Source organism: Hoplias malabaricus, chromosome 8 (assembly GCF_029633855.1).
Source record: "Hoplias malabaricus isolate fHopMal1 chromosome 8, fHopMal1.hap1, whole genome shotgun sequence".
Taxonomy (NCBI): Eukaryota; Metazoa; Chordata; class Actinopteri; order Characiformes; family Erythrinidae; genus Hoplias; species Hoplias malabaricus.
Window position 1 is genome coordinate 33,894,507 of NC_089807.1, and position 15,345 is coordinate 33,909,851.

Below are 15,345 nucleotides of genomic sequence, written 5' to 3' on the forward strand. Positions count from 1 at the left end.
TGAGGCCTGCTGTTCATCTGCTTTGCATCTGTCTCTGGTTTGAAGGGAGAAATTTATTAAATCAGGATCTGATTGATGGTTAAAATCACCATTGAAGCGCAGCGTTTGAGATGCTGCTGTGAGAGGCGAAGAAGACTCCATCCATCATTCCTTTGTAATTTTTTTACTTAGTTTTTAAACATGAGTTTCACAGTACTTCTACAATGAAACTGAAATCAAATCTCTGAAGGTTCTGCTGCTCAGCAGATTATCTATTTTGGTGAGTAGTAACTTTGAAATTCAAAGCATGAGATCAAGATAAATACTGGTACCTCTGCAGCACATATTTGTATCTTGATTGTAATTAATTAAATGTAAAGAGGGGTTTTCCTTTCTCCCCTAAAGCTGATTTATTTTGGAAAAAATAAGGTTTTTCTGATACCGATGATACGCAATTCTTTACCCTATAGCAAGGATCATTAAGAGAACTCTAACTCTATGAAAAATTCTCATACGTCTACTTTATTTCGCAGCAGGTAGTGTCGCAATCACACAGCTCCAGCGACCTGGAGGTTGTGGGTTCTAGTCCCGCTCCAGGTGACTGTCTGTGAGGAGTTTGGTGTGTTCTCCCTGTGTCCGGGTGGGTTTCCTCCCACGGTCCAAAAACACACGTTAGCAGGTGGAATGACGACTCAAAAACAAGAAGTGTCAATAGGTGTGAGTGAACAAGTGAGTGGCCCTATGAAGGACTGATGCCCCCTCCGTGGTGTATTCCCCCCTTGGGCCAAGTAATTCTGGGTAGGCTCTGGACCCACCACAACCCTGAATTGGATAAGAGGTTACAGGCAATGAATGAATGAATTAAACCAAAATTAATGAAATCAATGCAATTTAAAAATGTAAAGTTAATATAGGATATGGTACATTTATGTTCCACAACTAAATGAACTGAAGGTGTAGCCTTGAGAGTGCCACCACAGTCAAAGATTTTTCTGAAAGTGGACTATTATTCCACTGAACTGGCAGCATAATAATATGAAGTGGTTAACCTCCAAACTTTGGCCTTAAAGCTTTTTAAGATTTTTCTAAGAAATAAAAATCAACTCAGGGCTATTCTTCATTTTAAAAAGAGAAGAAAGGAAGTCTGGCCAGTGCTGCTCTTTTGATTTTTGTTCTTGAAATTACTTGTGAAGAAAATTATCATATTATGAGAAAAAAATACAACCCCATTTCCCAAAAAATAGTTGGCAGATTGTGCAAAATGTAAATAAACCATTGGTACATTGTGGAATGGAAAACAGTTCACTTTCAAAACTACAGCAACTGGTCCCCTCGAAAAAAAAGAAAAAGAAAAAAAAAAGCTACTGTAATAAAGTGCCATTTCCAGTGAAGGTCACAATAACATGTGTGAATGACTGAGGGAGTGTGTGATGTCCTCTGATGGACTGTGCCCTGGCCAAGTTGTGTTCCTGCCTACTGCCTGATGATTTGGGGTAGGCTACAGGAACACTGTGAACCTCATTGAGATGAAGCTGTTAAGGAATGAATTAATTTAAAAAATTAAGGAAAATTCAATGTTGTTCTAAAAATATTCCGTTCTTTTTTCTTGAAACACTGACATTATTCTAAAAATGTAATTCTTGGGGAAAACCCTGTTGTTTGACTGAATGAGATTTGCTTTAACCACTTCACTGCCTTTTGCTTTTTCAAGAAGGAATTGTTTAAACGGAACATAGCATGGGTTCTAATTGTAATGAAGTGTTCATTACGCGGATCAGGAGCGTTTAGTTCTGGAGTTTGGAGTCATGCAGGGGGAAAGGATACTTTCAAGCAAAACTGTGCTTTTACTATAGAGCTACATGGTAAGCAGGCCTCAGAGAGAGTGTTTTAGATCAATTATTCATCTGTTTGTTGATTTATTTTTCATCACTTGTAGCTCAGAGGGCACACTTTTGATCTCTCTGTCTCTGTGGGGTGGCAGATTCATTCAGGCCAGTCGAAGTGGAAGAGCCAGTGTGCTGAGTTCACACACACACACACACACACACACACACACATCTAAACTGCTGGTGAGTTGATGAGATGAGCACATGTGTAAAGACGAAGAATCTTAATATCCTTCTGTAACAAGGAGAAGAAAAAAATCGTTCTACTGACCACACAGGAGCACTTTGTAATTCTACAATTACAGAGTGTAGTTCATCTGTTTCTCTGCATACTTTCTTATGCCCATTTCACCGTGCTCTTCACTGTTCACCTCCAGAGGTCAGGTATGATATGGGTGGAACACTGTGTCCACTCAGTTAGACAAACGTAACTGGTTGATCCACCTTGTAGATACAAAGTCAGAGACAGTAGCTCATCTGTTGCTGCACAGTTTGCGTTGGTCGTCCTCTAGTCCTTCACCAGTGGACACGGGATGCTGTCGGCTGGATATTTTTGATTGGTGACTTTTCTCAGTCTCAGTGACACTGAGGGGTTTAAATCTAGTAGCCCTGCTGTGTCTGATCCACACATACCAGTACAATACACACTAACACAGCACCACCAAGTCAGTGTCAATGCAACGCTGACAATGATCCACCACCCAACTCATACCTGCTCTGTTGTGGTCCTGACCATTGAAGAACAGGGTTAAAAGGGAGAAACAATGTATACAGAGCAACAAATGGACTATAGTCTGTAATTATAAAACTACAAAGTGCTCTTGTATGGACAGTGAAACACTGAGAATGAACAGTGAGTGTAGAAACATTCTGTGAATGATTGGTGTAGATGGCTACTCATTTCTGGTCATATACAATGTTTAAAAGGGAGGCTCAGCTCTGTCCAAAGGTTTTCAATGAGATAACATCAAAGGGCAAAGGCAGAAATACAGAAAGTGGGTTAATTTTGTGATCTGTGAATCATTTTATATGTGCCTAACTTGATGATTGTCCTGAGCTCTGGTAATTCTGAACCACTGCCTTAAGGTGATAAATTCTACAATCATTTACCACTTTTCCACAAGTTAACACAGTTCTCTGGGCTCTTAATGAAACATCTGTGGCATGCTTTGGTCAAAATATCACAAGGATTAAACAACACCTGTTTACACCTCCCCCTGTTTAAACAGTCTTTAAACTGAGGCTCTTGTATAATCTGGTTAAGTCCGTTCTCTTTCATCTCAACTCAAACTTTTGCTGTTTTTGCTCAGTTCTTTCAGTACCTTACACTTTTTTTAAATAGTTTAACCCTGCTTTGTCACTCTCACATTCATTCAGTCATTCATTCATTCCTTCCAGACTTGATTATTGTAACTCATAATATATAGGGATTAACCAGGAATAAACTCTATTGCAACATCTAAAATTAGTCCAGAATTCTGCTGCCAGGGTAATTACTAGCACTAAGATAAGAGTCCATATCAGTCCAGTCCTCGCACTGACTACTGTCCGTTTGTTTTTAAGACACTAAATAATCTCACCCCTTCTTATAATGCGCACCAGTTTACATCCACAACTTCACAACATTCTCTGAGATCCTCTTCACAGAATTTGCTGGCTGTTACCAGGGCTTGGCTGAAACTTAAAGGTTTTGAGATTTTGAAACAGTCTTCCGTCCATATTCGCCAAGCCACTTCTGTCTCTGTTTTTAAATCAGATCTAAAAACATACTTTTACAAACTCGCATTTGAAAGCCAAGAGACAGTAGTTACGTTATGTGCTGTTAGTTTCTTTTGTGTGTGTGCATGTGTTTTATTTTCTTGTTATCCATCTTATCTGATTATTTCATTCATTATCTGTAACCCTTATCCAGTTCAGGGTCGCAGCGTGTCCAGAGCCTACCTGGAATTATTGGGCGCAAGGTGGGAATACACCCTGAAGGGGGCGTCAGTCCTTCACAGGGCAACACACACACACTCACACATACGAACACAAGTGGCCAATCCACCTACCAATGTGCGTATTGGGACTGTGGGAGGAAACCGGAGCACCCGGAGAAAACCCACACAGACACGAGGGAGAACACACCAACTCCTCACAGACTGTCAACCGGAGCGGGACTTGAACCCACAACCTCCAGGTCCCTGGGGCTGTGTGACTGCGACACTACCTGCTGCACCACTGTGCCACCCCTGCAGTTTTTATTGTTTTAACCCTGCGTGTCCTGGGTGTTGATACCATGTACAGCACTTTGGTGAACTCAGGTAGTTTTTCCAAGTGCTTTATAAATAAATGCTTTCTTTCTTTGCACTCTCACAAAAACATACTCCAAGCACTATGATTGCAGATATTGACATGAGGGCGTGATACAGTTCTGAGGTCAGCCCTTAAAATTTCAAGTCTCATTTTTCCATGTTTTCTGACTTAGACAGCCCACAAAAACTGACTGGGCTGTTTTATTTCAGTTTGTGTTTTTCCATGGGCTCCAGATCCCCAAATTAATGTTACATATTATAGCTATGTAATTAATGACTAGGATTTGACTAGATGACCAATAAAGAACTTAACAGTGGGAACATTCTGCAGTTATGAGAATTTCTTGGGATTCCAGAAATTGACACACATTTGAAACTGAATTAATGAAACACAGTTTTTTTTTATCATGTAATTTTGAACACTGCATATTTTTATACCAGGGCTGCTCAATATATTGTTTGCTAACCACAGTTGAGTTTCTATCCTTTGCATTATTGGTTACAGAAGGTTTCAAAAGGGAGCTATTAACAATTCATTCTTTTTTCACTGTGTGCTGTATCTTTACATTTCTTAGTTTCAGATATGCATTTCTCTTTATGTTCATTAATCAATTTCTGTAACAGATTCATTCTGTTCAGGGTTGCAGTGGGTCTGGAACCTACCAAGGATCATTGGGTGCAAGACAGGTACACACCCTGGACAGGCCCTAGTTCAACACGACGTCAGTCACTCACTCACTCACACCTATGGCCAATTTTATACAGCCATTTATATTGTAGGATGAAACCCATGCAGACACTGAGAGAACACACCAAACTCCTCCCAGACAGTCACCCTCCATAAGAAATGAATACAGGATCCCAATTTCCTGGAGCTGTGGCCATGATGCCACTCTACTGATTTTATGCATTAAAGAATTCTTGTTTTTTCATTAATAAACCAGTAGTATTGTAAAAAATATAAAAAGTTATAAAAAATATAACAAAATGATAAAGCCACTGGAATAAAGTGCCATTATTTCTAGTGAATGTCACATTAATGCACATTGTGCAATCTATACAAGATATAACTTCTGAGATTTATTTATTTACAACGAAGTACACAAGGTAAGTCAGCATCCTCTAAGTGTTGGGAAAATCTAATTTTATCAGAGGTTGTAAAAATTTTTCTCCAAATTACAGTTTTATTCCAAAATTGTACAACTTTTTAAAAATATAGACTACTCTCAAATTCTAAAATTGAGATTTTGAAGCATCTAAAACGTATCTTTCTGCCAGTTACATGTTACACTGGTGGTCAGACAGCTAAGGGCTAAGGCCTCAATGAGTGTGCTCTCTCTCTCCCTCTCTCTCTCTCACACACACACACACATACACTCACACACACACACACACACACACACACACACACACACACACAGGTGCATTATCACATGTGTCTTGCTCAGAGTACAGAGTGGAAAAAGAGGTGAAAGTGTGAGACACCACAACACACTCCCTCTGCGCACATGTGTTCTTTTCTAGCTGAGTGCTAGCCACACCAGGGGTCAGGAGTTCATGACCATAGTTTGCTCTGCCCTGCTGACCAATAAAATCTTAGCTGGGGAAAAAAAATAAAAATAGACAATCGTGAAGTACCAGCAGGACGACACTTTGCCCTGAAGGAATTTGCTCTGTATTGTCATCTTATTGTATTGTATAGACTATGCCCAAAGGTTTTAGACCACTGCTTATTCAGCAGCGAAAGACTTTACTCTAGATGTTGGGACATTGCTGTAAAGATTTCCCTGAATTCATTAGCAAGGCCATGTACTGATGTTATATGTTACTCCTCTGCTTTTATCGTTGGTCATAATGACCTTAGGTTTATGTTTACCTGCCCCTATCTCAAGATTATACAAGCTGTGTCCCCAAGGCCTTATTCCAGAATGGTTGTTTCTTAAAGGGGAAATATTGAACTCCTTTATTTTAGTCATTTTCACTTGGTCATCTCATTTTTAACACGTGTAATAAGAGCTCATTGTGTTTGTCATGTTCTCACAAAAACACACGTCCTGCACTGTGATTGGAGATACTCAAACAAGGAGGCAGGGCAATGTACAGTCTCTGAACTCTACATAAGGATCATCACAAAATCAGAATGGCTCATTTTAATGTTAATGTTTTTGAGTAAATGTTACCTATACCGTTCAAACATTAAATAGGCAGCACATAAACACTGATTAGATTATTATATTTCAGTTTTTGGGTTGGTAGGAGCTCCTACAGCCTGTTTCACCATATGAATGTAAATTTGATCCTAAGTTGGGGTGTAAAGTCCATCCTAAACCTTATATTGAGAGTAGTTAATTGCACACTAGTGACACAATCAGAATTCCCGCTGCACCACAGACACTTAGGCTACATCTTCACTAGCTGTGGGTAAATGACTTAAGATACAAACATCATGATTGATATTTTGATTTTCTATAGCCAATCAGTAAAACTCCCCCGACATAAAATGAACATATTAAACGATATTAAATGATCTCAGCACGTAGTGACACAGCTGGCATTTCTCTTTCTGGAGCTGCACCTTCTTCACTTAAGGTTGTATTATTTTTTTATTACAATGACTCTTTTTTTAAACAAAATATTGGTCTCCTCAGGGTGTATTTTATGTGTTTATTCTGTTCTGCCAATGATTGGAAGTTGTTCAGTGTTTAAACTGGGGTTCTCATTCACCACATTTTAAAGACACTTTATGAATGAATGTTCATTGAAGTTAGTAAAGCTGTAGCTAGCTACACTGCTAACTGCTAAGAGTTTTCATAGAGCTCAAGCTGAGCTGAGAATTTCATGCACACACACTGTATAGTCCAATGAGTAGATGGAGGACAGAGTGTATGTGTGTGTGTGTGTGTGAGAGAGAGAGAGAGAGAGAGAGAGAGAGAGAGAGAGAGAGAGAGAGAAAGGGACAGACAGAAAAATAGCATTAAACATGGTTTAATTTAAAATAGGGTATGTGTAAAATTCAAGTTAGAAACTACTTTACTTGCTGCAACTGGCACTGTGTCCAAAACTGTGCCCCATTCACTATATAGTGCACTATCTTGTGGGTCCAACATTTTGTAGTTATGTCTGAAAATGTAGTGGACAATTTTCAGTGCACGCTAACAATCCCACAATTACTGCAAAAGGAAGTGTACAAACCACACTTAATAATAAAGGTGCTACAAAAGGTTGTAGCAGAACCAATTTTGCTTCCGTAAAGAATGATGAACCATTATGAAACTTAAGATGGGACTTTTAATCCTTTAAAAAGTTTCTTCACACTCACACATCTGAAAAAACCCTTTGCAGCACATTTATATGTAAGAGTTCATGTACACCAACAGATAGCAGATTACCCATAATCCACTGCATGTTTGGTAAAATCCCACGAGGTAGTGAACTCACTCACTACCCCCTGAATTCAGTTGCCTATAATAGCACACTATATAGTGAATAGTGAAAAGGGAGCCATTTTGGTGGAACTTACATTCAACTGGTGCAACTGTCTACAGATCCTCAAATTATCAAATTAGTTTGCTAATGCACTGAAAAATATATATTTTTTTCTGTCCCCTTTAAAATAGCGGAATTCACTGAATACATGAGGTATCTACAAACAATCCTTTCGAAAACATCTGCTGACCAAGTCATCACCTGGAAACATCTAAGCAATTTTGACAGTTTTGAAATCATAATATGAAACATGACGCTGTAGAGCAGTGGTTGCCAACTTAAGTTGTCACATTTAATTTACTATAGCTGCATCATATTGTATCCACAGAGGTTCTCCAGCTAGTTAAGCAGTGACATATAAAGCCGCGGTCATACAGGTTTTGTGTCCACAAATGAAGACATGCGAATTCGTGTCCCTGATACGTGCTGTTCCTCAGAACTGTCTCTATCCTTTCTGAGCCAACAAGACGGCAGCGCTAAGAGTTTAGGTTTCAAAACGGGAAATATTATACAAATATTTGATGTGGATGACAAATTACAACACAAAAAAGTCACAAAATACCCCCGTGTTCTGTTGAGTTACGCTACCTTTTTGAAATGTGCTACCATAGTGTACTTTTATAAAAATAAAATAACAGATAAGATATTTGGATAGGCTAAAAGAAGAATATCAGAAAATGCTTCCAACAGATGTATAATCAGGAGATATGCAAAGTGTAAATCCCTGTATGAGGGGAAAGATAAGGTAATTAAAGATAATTACAGTGATAATAAATTGTTTTATACATAATCCTTTGCACATTTGTTTCAGCTAGGGTTGTCCCGAATACCATTTATAGGGCTTCGGAGCTTCGGCCGGGATATAGGGTGAACATTCGGGTAGTGGGGTGTTTTATATTGTTGTCATTAACAAAATCAGCTTCCAAACCCCTGCTTTAATATTCCTCTCTCGCTCGCTACCTATGCTTGCTAACCTGTTAACTAGCTTGCTAATTAAATGTATACACAATTATCCAGTTTGAGAAGAGGTGCTCTAATTTCAGGCACAAAGCGTCGCCTCATATTATTGTATGTGTTGTTTTAGCAGGTTAGTTTGTTTTATATGGAGTTTTTTGGCTATGATGAGCCTGAATATGAGTGGGAAGAGCACTGTTTTCACTGCTGGAGCCTTCATCAGTGGCCACATTTATCCAAAAATATGAATATCATAATCTCAAAAAAATAAACTAAATAAATAACCAATGAACAAATATCTGAATACTTGGGGTCAGCCCTATTGTTCAGAAAATCAGCGCTCAGCGCCCGCTTTGAAATTAAGGCTGAACTGCGGCTCCCAGCATGGCTCTGCTCGCTAAGTCGCTAAGGGCGCAGAATGTACACAAATAAACCAGAGCTTCATGGAGGTGTTCTAATTTGAGGTGTAAAGCTGACAAAATTAACTGTAGCTTTGCCATGCTGAGTTGTAAGTAGGTTGCTGTAGTGTTAGGCTGTTTTAGGCTTTATTCAAGACTTTTATATTGACAAGACTGGAGTGGAGGGTTGCCTCCGAACATCCGAATCTCAAAATTATAAACCGAATTCCTACTCGGTGAATGAACAGCCAGCCCTAGTTTCAACGTGTACAATTTTGGAACGCTGAAGCAAATCACAGTAAGCTAATTGTGTAATGCACCTGAAGAAAACAGATTTACCCTAAAAAACACATAAAAACATTCAAAACTGTGGTTCTGAGCATGCCCAAAGCTGCTATAGGATAGGCATTGATAGATAGCACAACTTGTCAGAATACCTGTTTAGCCTCAGCCACTGAGCACCACCATAGCCAACACTCAACTGTACTTTAATGAAGTAAGCAAACAGTTTCATTTTATTTTATTGGTGGCTATGCGGACATATACTGCTTTGTTATTTTAAGAAGCCTAAGCCTAGCATTTACGCTGGTAGATCTTTTATTTGCTCAGTATTCCAAAAGTGATCTGACACATAAAAATGCTGGTGTAGAGAAACAGCACCACACTGGAATGTGTGTTACTGAAGAAACTGGTGATATACTGCTGAAAATATTGATATTGAGCAGAATATATGAAATATAAAGAGATTAATGATGCTTAAACAGCCCTTTGTTCAGCTTCTGCCTGATCCTATTAAAGGTTCTTTATACAACTAGTAAATGTAAGCTGTAAATCTCCACCCAAAAATCCCAGCAATAAAGAGATGGGCACTCAAGGCCCTGAGGTCAGTGTTCAGAGGGAGCTGTTTGATGTGGTGTGCTAAAGGGAGGTGAACAGAAGCAGGTTGTGTTGCTGAGCACGCGTGCAGCCCGTGCAGCTGTGCTGACTCTCGTGATTCACATTCTGAGGCTGCAGGCAAAAGCTTCCACGTCTCAGCCTATTAGGGGTCCCAACTCCTCCAAAGCACTGCTCTAGGCTACCTGCTTTCCTGCATAATTTCCACCTCCTACCTCCGTTCCTTCTCAAAGTCTGCTCCGAATATCTGCCTTAACTCTCAGAGGGCACAAACCTGAGCAAGTACAGGTAAAGAGGTAGAGGGAGGGAGAGATAAATGAAGTCTCATTTTTGAAAGCAACCATTTATTATCAAGTACAAGAATATCAAACAAAGAAAAACAAACCCAAAAGTTCATGAGTTCACAAAATCGTCTGCCTCAGCCATCCTCTGTTAACTTATGTATAGCACAGAGGATCGATGCTGGAGGGTGTTCCTGCTCTTACTCATTAAATATTTTCTTAACAGTTACAATTTTCAGATTGCAAAATTATTCTACCAACTCTGGGAGAGTTTAAAGGCATTTAGGAGAAGATACCGGTGGCTGTGGGGAATGAGGGTATTTGTAAAGTGCTTCTATCTGCACCCCTGCTCAACATCGCTTCATTAAGCCTTCTAACTGGACTGTGAAAGAAAGGAAGTCAGTAAGTCAGTGCCAGTTAAATGTGCGTCCCACCAACCGAAAGAAATTGCGGTTGTGCTGGCGAAAGTAGGCCCGGAGCTGCTGGAGGACAGTGCTGTTCACTGGAGGGTGAGGTCGCCCTTTGGACTCGTGCAGGCACCGTTCTCTGCCATCGCTGCGAATGCAGTAGAAGCCCTTGGTTTGGTTGAAGTAGAAGTTGGAGGCCATGATCCTGGGCGGCAGCTCCAGGAATCTTTCCACCTTCTGCAGTTCGGGCAAGGGGTCTCGGATCAACGTGTCCCCATCCACAATGTGGATCTGCTCCAGAGGGAAGTGCAGGAGCCAGTTTCTCATGTGGACATCGTAGAGGCTGCGTTGAATGGCCTTGTAGCGTGTGTTTAGAGCTCCGTTCCTGACCAGCATGTTCTCAATGGCCTGCACAGGCTTGTGGTTTTCTAGCCGGTTGAAGAACACCTGCGTGTAGTCTGATATGACCCTTTCAGCTGGATCTCTCAGGATCAGTAATAGTCTGATGGAGGAGTTCATGGCGCGAATGCGTGCAGGGGCTAAGGGGGAGGTGAAGTAGCCTGGGGTCTTTTCTATGGTAATCTGGTGGGGGTATGAATACGGCATCAGTTCACGGTACCACTCCAAGCCTTTGGCGTAATTTTCGTCCCAATCGAAAAAGTGGACCTCAGTAGCTGCTGCTGCTACTTCTGGATGAATGTCCAGCATTTCCAGCAGAGCACGGGTGCCTCCTTTACGGACGCCGATGATGATGCTGTGTGGGGTGTACTTGCTGGTGCCCAGGGGAGGCACCAGAGAAGGAGTGACCGTCTCGTTGGGCAGAAGTCCGAGCCCTGAGGTGGACGTGTTGGGCCACACCTGGATGAACTCTGGAGGGGCAGCATATGTCTGAAGGACAAGGAGGAACACAGATCCTAGCAGGCCAGCCATGGACAGAGAGGGTCAAGAGCAGTAGCAGAGTCCAGAGCAGGGAGAAGAATCTCAGGGATGTCACAAATCTGAGGCACAGTCAGGCTGGCAGCGTGGGGTGGCGCTCGCAGGGAGCCATCTTAAGTGGGCAGGAGAAGAAGGAGAATAGGTGGCTGCTAGTTTGCAAGCGATCTGTTGAAGTCAAATAAAAAAAAAAGAAAAGAAAGGGATTTTAGGGTTTAGTTGTGAAGGATTAGTTCATCAGAGCAATATTAAAAGGTACCACACATAAGACTCACTTTGCCATGTAGCACACATGACAATGTGCAGTTATATCACATGGAATGCATTACATAGATACACTGATAAACATCAAGTTCTAGTGTCTCACATACTTAGTAGAAATTCAACATTCTGCCTCTAGATGTCACAATAGAGCACCAGCTCTAGACCAAAACAAATGCTTCGTATTCAGCCATGCCTCCACCCCCCTACGACATTGCCTGGAGAAAGTGGTTTCTAAACACAGAAGAGCACACTGGAGAAGATATAATTCTTTGTGTTTAAAAATCATTTTATAAACATAACATATTTGTTGAAAAAAAAAACTAACACCAGTAGAATACTCAAACAGGCCTTTGCTTATAACACAAATAAAATAATGTAGGGTGCTGAATGTGTGGCCACGCCCAAATTCTCGAATATAATGTCAATAAAGTACAGTGATTTGTACATTGTAGACACACCCTACGACACCTTGTTTTTAATGTAAGATTCCTGCTCAATGTCTCTCTAGAAGGAAAGCAGAGGAAGAGGAGGACAGAGCAGCTTGGAAGATGGAAGCCAAATGGAGAGCCCCACAGACCACTGGACAACAGCTTTAGCTGCAGACAGCAGTGAGAAGGTGATGAGGGCGCGGTTAGACACAGCAGCAGCTCACCAGCATAAAGTGTTTTTAACCACCACAAAGAGCATAGAACTTGTGGCTGGATGCTGGGGCTCACTGAAAAATCCCACCTGCTGCTCCTCATCTTCCCCACATTCTGCAGCCAAAGCCAGAGTTCTGTGGTCTGCAGGTCTCTCCAGCAGCAGAGGAACAGGATGCTGGCCTACACAATACCAGTCTTTCTAAAGCCTATTTCAAACATGCATCGTATCAAGGAACTTTACTTTTAGAGAAGATACCTTGAGAAGTCGTATAAGTGAGTGAAAATATCCATAATATTTGTATTGGACATTACCTGGATTTTATCCTGCTCATGTCTGAGTGAGTGCATGTGTGAATAGAGCCATTAATATTACGGAGAATCCTGCCATTCCTCATAAGTGCCACCACAAATCTGCGCTATATGTGGAAAAACCTGAACCTAATTTTCTCCAGAGTTTGTATGTGAAAATGGATTAAAAGAGGTTCCCTAGGCCTAGGCACGCCTCACCCAACTGTTGATTGTTTAGCATAAGGCTAAAAAGCATGCTGACTTATAGATGGCCCTGCTTTCACCTACCTGTGTCAGCCCTGACCTATCCCTGCCTATCGTGCAGTGTGCCAAACACTGCAAAAGTCTAATGTGACTAAGGTTTAATAACTATTAAATAAATAAATAAATCAAAATCACTTGGCCAGTAATTTTAGCTAATGTAACACACTTCTTCTTTTATCCCAAAGACCTCCAATTGAAAGATTTTCTGTTTGTGAACTGGGTCCAATTTCCAGTGCAGTAACAGGAAAATAATGAGTGGCACATTTGTGACACTCAGAGAAAGTAAACAGAGCTGGAAGCTGCTAGGCGGCATCAGGTGTACCTTTGTTAAAAACATTTGGTTTGAATGACTCGATGCATTGTGAGGCAGCCTTCAGAGGTACAGGGATGAGAATGCACAAATACCGTAGCTACAATCAGTGCCAATTACAATCTTCAGTGACAAAGCATGGCAGACATCCAAGGCAATAAGGCCAAGCACCTTATCTGACTTTACCAAGTCACAGTGTTCTCAGATCAATACGCATTACACCTGGCCTGGAACATTTCTGTAAAGAAATGTGTTGAATTAGAAGGAAGCATGCCAATCTAGTGCAATAAAGTAGAAGGGGAAAATCATTTTCTATTTATTTACACTGAATTATCACCCAAGGTTTAAAAATGGACTGGATTACAGGCTGAGTCAAAGCCAGAAATACACAGGGGGAAAGAGGGGGAAAACCAAAGAGAGAAACAAAAACAAAATGTAAAAAAATTAAATAAAATAAAAAATAAAAAACCTTGCAGACCATTTTCACAATCTGGAATTCCCATGCAAACTTTATAAATTCACCACGTTTGACCTTTACGCTCCATCAAATCCCTGACCGTGGAAAACGGCAACAGTTATTCTGCTTAGACTAAACATTCAGCGCTCCCAGTCAAAATATTCCCCTAGTGAAAGGTCACTTTCATGGCATTTTTCCTCCGCACTCAAAGCTGATTAAACTTCACAAGTCCATTACAGACTACCACCCAGCGGCCTTCCATTCAAAGAGAATTGCCTTGATGTCAACTTTGAATAAGAGCAGCAGTGCGCCTCGGTCATAGACGACGCAGATGTACCAGTTTCACTTTGATCAGTTCCTGCAGAATACATCGTTAGAGTCTGATTCGAATAAATAAACCAGTAATTTAGCAGATTGTTTTCTCAATGGGCAGGCACTTGTATTTTAAAGCTTCTTTTGAAGTATCGCTGCTGGGTTTCCTCTCACTGGCCTTTATTCTCTACATCAGCACAGAAACAAGTGCCGATTTGACTGCCCTGATGATGTACAAACTACTTTATGAGTGATTCAGGAATCTGTCATACAACAAACAAACAGTGATTTGAGCGCAATTTAAAAATCACTTTCAGCTCGTGGAAAAAAGTGCCGGCTCACAAGACCCTCGTTTGCATATCATTTGCATCGGACAGGCTCCAACTCACCGATATACACATATAATTTACATGACGCATTGCATAATTAATGCAGATGTTTCATTATTGTACCAAAAAGGAGCATTAAGCAGCTCATGAGCCAATGGTTGTCCTTAAAAGTGAAGTTTGGTGTCAAGCACTGCTCTGACTTCTGGACAGAGCTGAAACAAATTTATAGTTTTAAAACGTCAGTGACTGAAAGGAACAACATGTAAGTGTTATATGTGTACAAATAATGATTAAAGTGCTCCTTTATGTCCTATATTTATGGTAACTGCTGTGTGGTATGTGAATGACATTGTTTTAAATGAAATAAAATGATTTATTTTATGTTACATTCACAATCACCGACATCAAAATCACCATCTTTAAAACCTTAATGTAAAACTACATCTAAACCTAACCCCACAATAATTCAATATTATCCACAAGCACAGCAGAAATCTATGCACATGCTTTTGCAGTGCTTTTTTCTTCACCAAGGGTTTGTAGAGAGATGCCACAAAAGAACCACATTTGGATCCATTAAGAACCATTTTTGCTAATACGCGTATACGTGTAAAGAACTTCAAGATTAGTCTGATGGATTTTAAAACCTTTAAAAGGTTATTCACGCTCACACATCTCTTAAACAAACCTGATTCTTTGTGGAACCAAAAGTGGTTCTTTTATTGCATCGCTATTGCACCTTTATTTTTAAGAGTGCCGATGGAGCTTATAACAAATGCAGTTTTCAAACTACTTCATTGTTTAGTTATTCTTTTGTTGAATAAAATTACAATTATCGTTTTTAACACTACGCAAAAGTTAACATAAAATGACAAAAGGGCAGAGGGAGCATTTGAATTACAGTCATACGATGCACACAAATAACTTACAACTTACCTGTACATTTAAGTTGACAAAAAGATACAACT

The 15,345-nt window shown here is 40.3% G+C and overlaps 1 protein-coding gene across 2 annotated transcripts in view; it reads right to left on the reverse strand.

The window, feature by feature from the left end:
• Positions 1 to 10,239: 10,239 nt before the first annotated feature.
• The window catches only part of hs3st1l1 (heparan sulfate (glucosamine) 3-O-sulfotransferase 1-like1), a 59,589-nt gene continuing 54,483 nt past the window's right edge, over positions 10,240 to 15,345 (reverse strand). For both annotated transcript variants that reach the window (XM_066678928.1, XM_066678929.1), the window contains one exon: positions 10,240 to 11,680. In XM_066678928.1, coding sequence (XP_066535025.1) covers positions 10,580 to 11,509 — 930 coding nt within the window. In that variant the 5' untranslated portion in view covers positions 11,510 to 11,680 and the 3' untranslated portion in view covers positions 10,240 to 10,579. The remainder of the gene's footprint in view (positions 11,681 to 15,345) is intronic.